Source organism: Anguilla rostrata, chromosome 1 (genome assembly GCF_018555375.3).
Source record: "Anguilla rostrata isolate EN2019 chromosome 1, ASM1855537v3, whole genome shotgun sequence".
Lineage (NCBI taxonomy): Eukaryota > Metazoa > Chordata > Actinopteri > Anguilliformes > Anguillidae > Anguilla > Anguilla rostrata.
Window position 1 is genome coordinate 72,906,543 of NC_057933.1, and position 13,340 is coordinate 72,919,882.

At 38.1% G+C, this 13,340-nt stretch overlaps 1 protein-coding gene across 1 annotated transcript; it reads left to right on the forward strand.

The window, feature by feature from the left end:
* The first annotated feature begins 260 nt into the window (after positions 1 to 260).
* On the forward strand, positions 261 to 12,347 carry LOC135234384 (NXPE family member 3-like). Its single transcript, XM_064298948.1, has 8 exons — positions 261 to 508; positions 4,924 to 4,988; positions 5,530 to 5,919; positions 6,445 to 6,866; positions 7,053 to 7,123; positions 7,340 to 7,543; positions 8,734 to 9,071; positions 11,648 to 12,347. The coding sequence occupies exons 1-8, from the start codon at positions 502 to 504 to the stop codon at positions 11,840 to 11,842; spliced, it is 1,692 nt and encodes a 563-aa protein (XP_064155018.1). The 5' UTR covers positions 261 to 501; the 3' UTR covers positions 11,843 to 12,347.
* The last annotated feature ends 993 nt before the right edge of the window (positions 12,348 to 13,340 follow it).

Sequence of the window (13,340 nt, forward strand, 5' to 3'; positions counted from 1 at the left end):
TTAGTATTATCTATGTAAATTGGATACAGACACGTTATAATTTTGGGGACTGGTGTTATTTAATTGAGAAAATTCTAAAAATGTATGAAAATAAATAAGGAAATAAATGACTAAATAATTGTGCAAAAAAATAAAAAGTATTAGTTCATTCAGTAAAACAGGATTTGCAATTTTGAGATGCGTAAAACACGTTTGAATTGTGTTTTTCATTTCCACTTGCGAAACACGTGTAACTCGCGAAGGCGTTTCTGCCTTTGGCTACATTCCACAAGCTACTCTAAATTCAACTGAGTGTGTTCATATCACCCAGTTAAAACCTTTAATTGGCGAGACACCTGAAAAATATTATTGGTTGTGCAGTTTCGTTCCAGTAACAAAGGAAAATAAGACAAGTGATTTGCTGGGAGTAGACCTTTTTTAAATTTTAATCTTATTTAATTTACTGCTGAAAAAGGAAATCAGTTTTGAGACTTGAAGCAAAGACGATTGAGACTTGAAGCAATGGGAAGTAAGTACACGCATTACGCATGGTTTCCTTTGAATTCCGTTTATGTTATTTTGAAGTTTGTGCAGACAGGTGGTCGCTAAAATTATGGTCAGGTTTATCAGCCTATCAATAGTCTATTAGTAAAAAGTAAAAAAAAAAAAAAAAAAATCTGCAATTCCCTCAGGAATAATAAGTCAAGTAATAAAAAATTAAGAACAAATAGCAATGTTTAAAATAATGTGTGCGTGTATCTATGTATGTATGCATGTATGTTAACATACATATTGTTATATGGGAAAACACAACATGGTGACACTAGGCTATGGAACACCGAGAGTGTCACAATGATAAAACAAATTAATTAAAGAATAAATAAATGTAGAAATATAAATTAAAAATAACAATCTAAAAATATATAAATAGCCCACATGTATGTAATTAATACAATATAAAAATATAAATGTATGTGGAATTGATTTACTAATTTATTTCCGTATATATTTCTATTTGCAAACATTTTTTTTTTTTTTGAATATATATTTAGGCTATTCATGTATATCCGTATGTTTTTTCTGCATTTGTCATATATCTTCACCTTTATTTATTCAGTTATTTCCGGATACATCTCCCTGTTTATTTCTGCTTTTATTGAAGAGCGTAGGTAAGCTGCTGATCAACTTGCTTTGGTCCTCCCATTATGACCGACATTCCAACATTCCATGTATTCAGAGCTACAGACAGCGTTTCTCAATGTGAGCAAGTATTGCAATGAAGACAGCTTCTCAAATATTGAAAGAAATAGTTTTGATGCCGGTGCCACTCTACCAGGCGCGCGGGAAGGTATTTTGAGTGAGGGTGCTGAGGCGCTGTCTCTATAATCCAGGCTACAGTATTTGACAGGGAAACAAATAAGCTCTATTTCTCTCTCCCTCCATTCTCTCAGTCTCTCACTCACTCGCGCTCGCTCGCTCACACACACAGTGGCACGCTATAACGGGCACTAGTTACTACTTATGAAGCACGCACACATACCCAGATAGCACATATACGTCTTCCCGATGTCGGCCCGATGTATAGAAGTTACGTCGACAAGATGTAGTATGGAGAGCGTTTGCTAATTGACGAGACGTCGCCGAGAGGTCGGCATTGCGCTCTACAGACTAGCCTCTGTTAACTACGACATTTTATTTATTTAGGTCGGATATTTCAGACAGCAAATATTTTACTATCCATGACCGATCTGAAATTTCACTTACCAAATGAACATGTAATAAACATCAAATTTGATGGGAATATAAGGAGGAGACAAAAATGAAAAACAATATGCTTGACCACCAAAAATGGGCTATAGTAGCTACCTGATTTTGTCTGTGGGTATAATGAAGAGACACGATTCAAGTTAATGACAAGTTTAATATCAGGCTGGATATGTTGAAGCCATCAAGCTCTTAAAATAACTCCAGCACAGAAAAGAGAGAACAAGGAACAGAGAAACAGAAATATATGAACATCGAGAGGGGGATTGCAGCGCTATCGTCAAAATTAGCAACAGTTTTAAACTGACAAAACGTCGTTAGATTTAAAGAACGGAATAGTTTCAAGGACATTTTAAGCTGTTAAACAAACTACATTGTTATAGCATTACGTGGGATAGTTTAATTATAATTACATTTTTATTAAAATTTCGTGACGTTGTCGCCTCAAATCGGTTGGTAATGGATCCCCTTATGCTAGCTAGCTAGCTAAAGTTGGCTAAGTAGTAATGAGCCGGCATCTGGGCTCTTCACCTGTGCTAATGTATATTAATGGCACACCCTGTCATGCCTTATTAGCTACTTTATTAAATGTCACAGAATTAACAAAATAGCTATTTTATGTCAATTTACTTCAAGTGCCAGTTTACCTGAAAAACAGTAACGTTACAACTCCTTTTGAATACGAAGAGAAAGTGACAGTTTGAAGAGTGAGCGTCTCTCCTTCTCGAGCTCTGGTTGTGGTCGCAAGCGAGCAACTGAGAGTGAGCGCCTCTCGAGCTCTGGTTGCGGTGGCGGCAAATTAATTCAAATGTGTTGGAATTTACAGTCAAGTGAGTTGTATTGGGAAAGGAGAGAGGTAAAGTTGTATTGGGAAAGTAGAGAGGTAAAGGGGAAAGCTACACATCAGAACTAGCGTTCTGACACGCGGTAATATAAACGGCTAGACGGTCAATCAAATGACACACACGCACGCACCTACATCGTTTGAGACATCAAAAAGTTCTAATAGGCCTATATATCGGTTACGCACACAAACACCTCTATTTCACAACACCAATAGCCTAAAACATGCCATTAACACAGGATTTTCAATACATTAAGAACAGTCTGCGCTGCGCACGTCAGCTGGTGCAATATCAGTAGCCTAATGTGAAATTGCCTTTCCTGCTAGATGTCATTTTTAAAGTCACTCAGCTCACAGCATTGCCAATTCCTTATGGAGGAATATTTAGGACAAAATTAAATAAATAAATACATCATGAAATAAATAAATGCATCATGAAATGTGAGCATAAATAAGTAAATACATCATGAAATAAATAAATACATAATGAAATGTGAGCAGAAATAATTAAATGTGGCACGAAATGTACGTATGTATTTAATTATTTCAATGACGCTACGTGCGACATGAAATAAGGCTTGAAATTAAAACCGCCACTTTTATTTATTTCAATCACACTACCCGTGCGACATGAAATAAGGCTTGTAGAGCATTAATGCATTAATGCTTGCGAAGCAAGCATTCTCACCGATTCTGAATGCAGGGCCTCGTGCTGGCTAAACTTTGTGGTTGCTTTACGCCAGTTACAAAAGCCTCCTACTATGAATGTCTTACTTGTCTTACTATCGTGATGTCTTAACCCCTTCTCGAATGGCAAATCCCTCCGTGAAGCGAATAAACTCCAGTGGTTACTCGAGGTATTGCAGTATAGTAACGCTTTTTCTGGTGCCTCTGGTGCCAAAAAGCAAATTTACCCATTGAAGCCCATTCAAATCTACGAATTCACCCTGGCCAAATTAAATGATTTTGGACGGAACTTTTTAGCTCTAAAATTTCTTCACACTGAACTAATTACTCTCCAGGCACCGATTTTTTTCTGAGTTCCACAGAAGAAGATATAAGATTTATTTCATTCCAATTTGGTCCGCATGGTTTTACGTCGCAGTGCGCGTAACTGCGAGCACACCCGCGCATGAACGAGAATGCCGCTGTGACCGACTCGTCTATGCAGAAAAGGGTTGATTTGGCAGTTGCCTGCACAGAACCGATATATCAGAATACGCACTATTAAACCATGACCTAGAATTACTTGGAGTCACCGCCTTTATTGTTTTGATGATATTGTTATTTTTATAAATTAATATTACTAATAATAATGTTACCTGCCATATGTGTCATGTGTTCATGGTGATGACTCGTGACAAATAAATGAATAATTAGTAATAAAGCTGGCATATGTGGCTCTTAAATTGATATTCTATTATGCTGATTTCACCATATTATAAAAAATATATATATAATGTTATTAGTTGTAGTATTTCTGACTTTAAATGATGATGGTGCTAATGACGAGTAATCACATTAAAAATAAATAGGCTAACATAAATAAAAAAAGAGCTATGTTTAATTTTCTCTTAAATTATGTTTCAAATGATGCTATGGTGCTGATTAAGGTGAACTGATGATGATGATAAACATGTAACTTACAAAGTTATATTGACTGTGTGAATATAGAATATAATACATAAGCCTAATTTATCAAGATTTAACCTCATTTTTGCATTTTGCCCTTTTGTTTATTAGTTCTTGGCTGCTGTGATAGACCGACCATCACGTCAGTGGCTGTTTTTTGTACAATACTGCTGTTTTTCAAGTTGCTTCGCTGTTCGCTTTTAATTGCTACTACTCACCGCTTTTCTAAGGATGCAAATGTTCATTTTTCAGTGGATTTGTCATCTCCTACCGAGAATTTCAGAATTTTAAAAAACATACAGACATAAAAAGCACGATTGATCAGTGATTGGGCTACATTCATCAGCATTAGGCAATGACATCTCTTGAATAATTTCCACCTTGTACTACTTTAATTATGACAGTACCAGAGTTCAAGATAGTAGGACGAACAACATTACAGTACAGCAAATAGAAAGGTAAACAATCCTGTAAACAATGAAAACAAGCCAATATTGCAGTAGATGACAAGCTCATAGTTTATTACTATACACATTGTTTATATTCATAGCCAAAAATATAAAGCACATTGCATGTTTCCATTTGAATAAAAAATAAAACATAATGTTGTGACACCTGCGAGTTCTGTGACAAACACCCAGCCATAATTATGAGGGGTGGGGTGGACAGAATGATAATCCCATTTAAACTGTGTGTAATTTTAGTCCACAGAGCAGCAGATCAGCTGAAGCTTTTGTTTTCAGTGCTGATGGTGATGATGTCTTTCCTGGTAAGTACTAGATTCACTCAGACTTCATTTGTTGATAAAACTGCATTTTAGTGCAATTCCATTTATGATCAAAAACTAGACAGACGTGAGCAAAGAAGGAAATTAAGAAAACTGACTGCAAATTCAATGAGTGAATTTCAAGAATCAACAACGGTCTAAAGTGCCACGACTAACTATCCAGACAAAATTCCCATAGCTATTGATAGGAAGAATCATTTAATTATCCAGTTTAACATTAAAACAGGAAACAAAGATGAATTCACATAAATTATAACATTTGAAAATTTTGGAGCTGAACATACACAGGGTGGAAAACTTTTAAACAATTATTGGTCTCAGTCTGTTTTCATTCATTTTCCTTGATTAACTATTATTTATTGAATCCTGGCCTTTTCTGGACCAAAGCTTTCCATGTTCTCCTCATTACAAACATTCATTTTCAATGGGTCCACAGAATATTTCTATAAATTGGTATGGCATTGTATTTTCTTGTTTCCACATAACAATTTCATTTTCACCCATCCTTGTATTGTGATAATAGGGCATACAGTTTTGGATGAAGAATGACAGGCAGTCCAACATATTGGTCCAGGCTCCTGCCTCACATCAGAACCATGTGAATTCTGATGACCTGCTCACGACCCTTCTCACCCCTCTCACGACCAAGCCCATGGCTGATATTGGTATTGCCCCACAAGAGTGGCACAAGGTCCTAGACATGCTTCACTGGCCTGGTCCAGACAAACAAATTGAAGATCTGTCCGCAAGCACGGATCCATCCAGCTCATATTTTTACATTCCTGGGCTGCAGAAGAGCTACCAGGTAGGGGAAGAACTGTGTGTCACAGTGGTGGCCAGGAATTTCCACCAGAACCCCAAACCATATGGAGGTGACTTCTTCCAGGCCAAGCTTTACTCCCCCAAACTGAAGGTATTCTGTATTTCATTAAAGGGGAATTGCACTTTATAACACTTCTGCTTCTCATGACTGATATTGTCCTTCTAATGAATGTGTCGCAATTAATTTTTCGATTAGTTATTTCATTTTAAATGTCTAACGTTAGAAAGAAAGACCTATTTTTTTTAGCGCAAGTCCACATAGTAGTATGGTTTCCGGTTTTTTCTTCTTCGTCAATTTCGTTTCGCGGCAAAATCGAGAAGAAGCGAACCAAAACATTCCGTTAACTTAGCGTTGAAATCGAACAAACTAACGTCCTTTTGTTTGATGCGATATCGGTGTAATAATGAGGTGCATTGTACCCGGTTGTTATAATGGCCCTGTTGCATAATTTACTATGAAAACATTTCATATACACAAGGCAAGCACTTTCACTGAATGTTCTGCATTTTTGTTGCGTTGTCTTCTAAGGAATTTCTTTTAAAGATATTTCTCTATATTTACATATATCTTGAATTTTCTGATGTTTTTTTTGTTGTGTGTGTGCGTGTGGTCCAGGCTAGCGTATTTGGGGAGGTGACAGACCACCAGAACGGGTCCTACTCAGTACGCTTCCTACTGCCATGGCCTGGGGAGGCTTGGGTAGCTGTACGTCTGTTCCACTCCAGCGAGGCTGTGCAGGTCCTGAAACACAGCCGGAAATATCACTCAGACCGCGTCTATTTCAGAGGCGTATTCATGGGGATCGATCTCAATGGGAAAAACTTTAGAGAAACGAGGGAGTGCAATCCAAAGTGGGATGGGGCTGGTCTGGAACGCATGCAGACGGGCAACTGCTGCTGTGAGTATCCGGACCCAGGAACAGGGGAGGTGTGGCTGTGCAAGAAGCCCAAATCTCTGTCTTGTGATGCTCTGGTCTACCATCAGATGGGAGGCTACAGGAACATCCTCCGACCTGAAGAAGCAAAATTCCTGGCCACGTGAGAAAAATTGGGGGTTTGAGGGTGGGGGTACAATATTAAATAGTTAAAACAAGAAGGTAGAATTTTGGTGAATACTTGTAAATACTGTAAATGTTTCTCTGTACAATTGTGAATTTTCACTCTTATATGTTCTATGCCATTTCCAGATATAAATTATATGTAGACTTCCCTTCCCTTCCACAGGAAATATACTAATCAGTGGATCAAAGGGAACGACAGCAGAATTATAATCCTTCCCTCCAATACAACTGTTGGTCTGTATGCTTTCTCATAGATTCATCTTTTGATATTTCTTTGTTTGCAAGTTTATCTTGCATGTGAGCGAGCCCCTAGGTTTTAGTCCTGCAGATGTGGTGCATAGTTGCATTGCCTAATTCAATTTATATTTGAAAATAGCCATTTCAATTGAATTGAACTATTGCTGTGCAAACATAGACTTTGAGGTGTACTCTTCCATGTATCTGTTTCAGGTGCAACAGAGAAATGCAGATCTGGGCTTCAAATACCAGTTCCAGCTGGGTTCTACATGAGGGATGTGTGGACCTCCCTCGTCTGTAATGCAGGCCATTTTGATGCTCCCAAAATAACACAGTGTCTGAAGGACAGAGAGCTTTTCATGATGGGAGACTCCACCATGAGACAGTGGTACCATTTTCTGGGAAACTCTGTGCCAAGTAAGATATCCTCCTCTCTTATTCTTTGTAGGATAATAATGTGTGTTGGTTAACACTGCTGCTTAGTTAACAAATGTATTTATACATGTTCAGTTTGTGGTCCCGACCAGATATATAATATAATGAGAAATTGATGGAAGAAATGTATCGGTGGTTTCTAATGAATTGAATGAATGCATGTTTGTGACTCCCCGATCTGACTTAGATTTTGAAGGAGTTTCCTCCTGTTGACAGCTGTTCCTGGGGAACCCCAGGTCCCACAGCTGCACTGTTTGCCAGCTAGGTAGCTAACCTCAACGTTGTGAGGGGCACTGAAACTGCTAGCAGCAAGCTGGTTTACTGTAGCTGAACTAATTTTTAATTATACTTAATGTCACTGGCTAGCTATTGTTCAGTATTTTTAATTTTTAATGTTTTAATTTCAAGTTAACAGCACAGATGTTTGCTAGCTCGTATACTGTTGTAAACATTCAAAGAATAGCTAGGTTGCTACTAGTTTAGCAGTATGCCAGTGTTGGCTAGCTAGCTATACTTCAGTTAGCAAAGAGCATGAAGGAGCACTATTTTCATTCATTCTAGGCTAAACTGAGCTGAAGTTAGCAAGCTGTAACCCTACATTAGTCAATTACATGACAACATGCCCAGGTATTTTAATTTTATGAACTTGCACGACCAGGTTGGGTTCTCTCTTCAGCCACTGCATGACTCTCATTACTAATACCGACATATGACAAACCGCTAAATTATCCAAGTGGATTTTTCCCATTTGTACTGTAGGCAAATACTATTTATATCATTAAATCAATGACGCAAAGTTGCTTGTGTACTACTGTGCTGGACCACAAGCGTGTCAGACCGTCTTTTGTGTTGGTTTCCTTCAATTATGTTTGTCTACTGAAAGTGAAGTCTACAAAAGACTTAAATGAACTCATTGTGCTGAACCTCCATAATGACTAAAATGAAGGAAGGAGCTGATTGTGCTAATCCTACTGAAACACTGAAATTAACAATATGAACTGAATGTGCTGAACCTACTGAAAGACTCAGATGAATGAAATGTACTGAAATATCCAAATTATATGAAAAAGTAAAAAAATATCCTACGGAAAGAGGAAGCACTTGCCAAATGTAGGGAAATGTGATGTTATTACCACAAAGTTGTCTGATACCCTCTCTTTCCCTGTCCACAGGCATGAGATATATGAATCTCCAATCTACTGAACAGGCAGGCCCTCTCTTGGCAGTGGATGTGACAAATAACATACTCTTGCACTGGAGGGCCCATGGCACACCATTGCGTTCTCGAACATCCCCAATGGCAAATTTGCACTACATCAGCAATGAGATTGACAGTATAGCAGGTGGTCCGCGCAAGGTCATCGTCTTCACCATCTGGGCGCACTTCACAACTTTCCCGCTGGAATTTTACACCCGCAGGGTGGCAAGGATTCGCCAAGCTGTTATTGCACTGCTGAAGCGCGCGCCTGACACGATTGTCGTCATCAAGTCTGCCAACACCGGCTCCACGGTATTGAGCAATAATAATTGGAGTCTGTTGGCTCTACTGTAGCCCAGTGGTGGTTGGTGAGCTGGAAAGAGGTGGCGTGGAAAGCTTCCCTTTTTGTAATTGGTCTCAACCCGTTTTCGTTCATTTATTTTTATTAGCAAGTGTGCCGATGATCTGAATAATCAATTGGAAATTTAAATATAAGACGCTGCGTTGTGAGTCTTAACAAGCAGCCATGCCGACCATCGGTTACATACATTTTTCTTCAGCTTGTGGTTGAACACTAATGGGATAATAATCTACGAATATAACATGATGTGGTTTCACTTAGGTTCAAGGTTTGAAGGCTTCAATCATTGATCAAAGAAAGGCATTACAGCAATCTTCTCGACCGAGCGGCGTATAAAACTAAACTAAACAGACTAAATGAGGAGAACTGCCTATATCTGACAGTATTGAGATTTTGTGAATAAATTGTTGTATTGTTAATCAAGGAAAATTATAGAAAACAGGCTGAGATCATTGATCTGTTTCAAGTGAAATTTTCCACCCTGTCTATTTTCAGCTCACCAACCACCACTGCTGTATCTTCACTATGATTTGTTTAGGGTCTATCTATATGCCTTTATCATTACTATAGCCAATCAGTTGTGAGTAACTACAGGTAGTGATATTATGAAACGTCATGACCCCCTCAGTATAAAGATCCAAAACTAATTGAGCATTCATATGGCATTCTGGAAAAATACTTGAGTTTGCGTCATGGGAGTTGCAGGTCTTGTAGACTCTGTGTTTGTAAACCCCAGCCACACCTCCGTTGAGGACACACGAGTGCTGCCAGCAAAATGTCAAGGGAAGAGGTGGTCAGAAATATTGAAACTAACATTTTTAGCAACATCAGTGATTCCATATAGATAGTAACAATAATTAGGTAGTGCTATAAAAAATCTTTAGACTGAGAGCACCCTTAGTGCGTGTGAATATTGTACGGTAGCTAGTCCGTAGTGTTCGGTGCAGGCAGTTTGTGTCTTTCCTCGTTTAGCTATTCTAAGCCCTGTTTCATGAAGCAGGATGACTGAGATAGCTGGATAAACTGCACTGAATAAAACTCGAAACTCTCCAAAATCTGGAATATGGACTGAAAAAGAGCTGTTCTGGGATTTACTCCACATAGTTATCCAGCTAACTCAGTAATCCTGCTTCCTGAAATACCACCCTGGACATTTAGTAAACACGGAATCTCGTGTGGAATAAGTAACATTAGCAGGACATAGGTCCACCATAGCTAGCTAATATACTTGTAAAGTGAATGACTTTTTAATGAAGTTATCTGTAGCCTTTTCAAAGTTGTTAGCAACTTTGTTGGCTTTGTTAATGATGTTGGCTACACGTAATGTTAGCTAGATCGTATGCACGCTGCATCAAAATCATTTCCCCTGAGTGAAATAAATGCAGATGAATTACCGAGCTAGCTAAGTTGCAACGATAAACAGTAATGGCAGTTCCCATAGCGGGGAAGATATCTTGGTGGAAGAACAGAATTTGGTACAAAAGCTACCCAACCTCGAGCACCTAGCAATGTAAGGTAACTAGCTAAAAGTAACGTTACTTACAGGTCCAACAGAAAACATAACATAATAACGAGAACAGGCAATTCAGCCCAACAATGCTTGCCATTTTCCTGACTAAATTAGTGTTCTGATTACCTACAGACTAGATAATATAACACTGTATCAAGCCTAGTATTGATACGGTGTTAGTAAACAGGCCAGCTCTGTGTCGCTTTTCATCCCCGTGGCGAACTTCAGCTTGACGCCACCGAAGAAAAGTGATTCCAGGGCTGTCTCTAATTTTTTATTTATTAGTCCTGTCGCTTGTCTTTTTTCTTTGTTGTATCTGGGCTTCTTTGCATTTGCCATTGCAGCAGCTGGCTAGCAATAAAAACACTTTGTTGGAATCTGATCCCAAACCACAGGCTCTGTAGCCATACTCACCCGTCCCCACAGAGAAAACAGCGCCATGCCCAGAAACATCCCAAACACATTTTAGAATAACAAATAAAGGTTAAAAAGTGCAAGAATTTGGCTAAAGCATGGAAAGATTGAGATTGCCAGTTCATCATAGATATGCTTTAGCATAGTTATTTAATAATATTTTCAAATAAAAAATCCTGCGTAGTACGCCTTTAAGTTTCAAAATTCCACATGCTGGCACACTATTCTGTGTCATTCTGTCCAAATGTGTTTGCCAAACAGAAAGTAACTCTACCATGCTTCAACCACCACACCAAAATAGGAGAAAAGTAATGTGCTCTCCTCAATATGGATTCTCAGAATGAAAATTGTACCTTACCAGCGGAACAAAGACATAAGAATGCCCTGTGCCCTACGACAGAGTTAGTCCTTTTGAAGGTTCCTTGGTAAGGTACATTTTTCACTAAATTTGCATTTCCATTATTTTTTCTCTACCTATGTTAACTCTGTTGTACCTCACCTGTAGGGTAATTTTCTGTTAATTTATGCTGCGCTTAAAATGTGTGCTGTATTCAGTGAAGTTGTGAGTAGCACTTGATTAATACCTCTCTCCTCTTTTGGCAGAATGTATTTGGCAGTGACTGGCTTGCCTTACAGTTGGACAGAATATTGAGGGCCACCTTCCAAGGGATTAATGTGGCCATCATAGACGTCTGGCAAATGACCTCCTGCCACTACAGTAAAGAAAATATACATCCCAACCCAACTGTCATTCGGAATGAGATTGATTTATTGCTGTCATTCATCTGTCCTGTCTGAATGCCCACTTCTGTTAGACTATAACAATTTAATGTAGAGCAAACTGTACCAACAGAACTGGACTTAGTTCCTCTGCGCTTGTTTCTTGTTAGAATTTGGTTTGCTGTGGATCTTTCTGTTTGAATTCTGTCCTGCCCCACAATCTGTAATTCTCCCCATTTGTTGAGAATGTTCAAGACGTATGTTTAGGAAAAGTCACAAAGGGGGAGCCCTATGGACTTTATGGTGACAGGTTTATCGATTTCCTGAAAGTGAAAACGGTCAAATTGACCGCTATGATGTTTCTACAGTTAACTACTTTTTAACTGGGCTACTGTAGTTATCTTGCAAACACTGTGTTTTTAAATTAATGATAGCTAAGCCTATAGATCATCTACGGACATTCAAACAATTAAAAGGTTTATTGTGTAAACAATAACCCGTTAAAAACAGCACAATCCATTAAAAAATATCAAACTTTCATTTATTTGTAATTCATGATAAAGGAAAATTTACTGAATCCAAACCTATGTGTCTGATTAATTGATTGATTTTTATTTTTTTATGTCTCCCATCATAAAAGTGCCCATCCCGCATAGGCTTATAAGACGCCATTATTTTCAGAAAAGCAAATCAAAGATATACACAATCCAAAAGGCACTCACTAAATTATAAATAGTACTAAATTGTAATAGTAACAACAACAATACAGGAAACAAAGTTATCTCATGAAAAAGATATGTCTCAATATGTCTTAGCTTATGCAGCCGGTTTCATTGAACTTGTTTAATGGCTGGAATGATCTCCTGGTTTTAACCTATATGTTCCACCGTAAATGCTTTGTTCTAAGGATGGAACATAATACAACACATGCTCCTGATCTTTTTCCTGAGGAAACTGGTTGCCAGTAAGTTTCTGTGAAAATTGAGTAACTTACTGGCAGCTGGTTTACTATGTTAAACCAGTGTAACATTTACAGTGTTAAATTATTGTTATTACTTTAATGTGAAATACAGTAACCATTACTTTACTACAAACACTGTATAACACTGGAATTGCAATTGCAAAACACAAAACTTTACTGTGAAATCAATGTAATGACCAAGGACCTAACAATGTTCAAACTCCGGGGTGAGAGGTGGCTGCATTAGCCACTGCACTAAAGACAAATTCACCTGTAGCAGAGCAGTTTAGGCAGCAGATCACTACCTCTACAGTTAACTGCTGGATTTTTACTACGATTACTGTAAATTACTGTACATCAACACTTCCAAGTAGCCCACTGTAATAAGTTTTGCAAAATGACATGAGGACAATGTAGTGATCTGTGAATAAAGTTATGTGCATTGTTATATCTGAAACATTGCAAAATGAGGTATTTATCTAATTGACACCAGGCCATTTCATTTCAAATAAGATTATCTTGCATGAAATAAATGAAAAGCTCAGTTAATGTGGCAATAACCGATTTATGGATTAAAAACAACAACAAAACGGCAATAAGGTTTTGGTATATGGT

Bases quoted from the DNA above. Each gene is read 5' to 3' on its own strand.
- LOC135234384 (XM_064298948.1), top strand. The intron at 5,920-6,444 runs GTATTCTGTATT...CGTGTGGTCCAG, and splicing joins TTTACTCCCCCAAACTGAAG to GCTAGCGTATTTGGGGAGGT. The intron at 6,867-7,052 runs GTGAGAAAAATT...TCCCTTCCACAG, and splicing joins GAAGCAAAATTCCTGGCCAC to GAAATATACTAATCAGTGGA.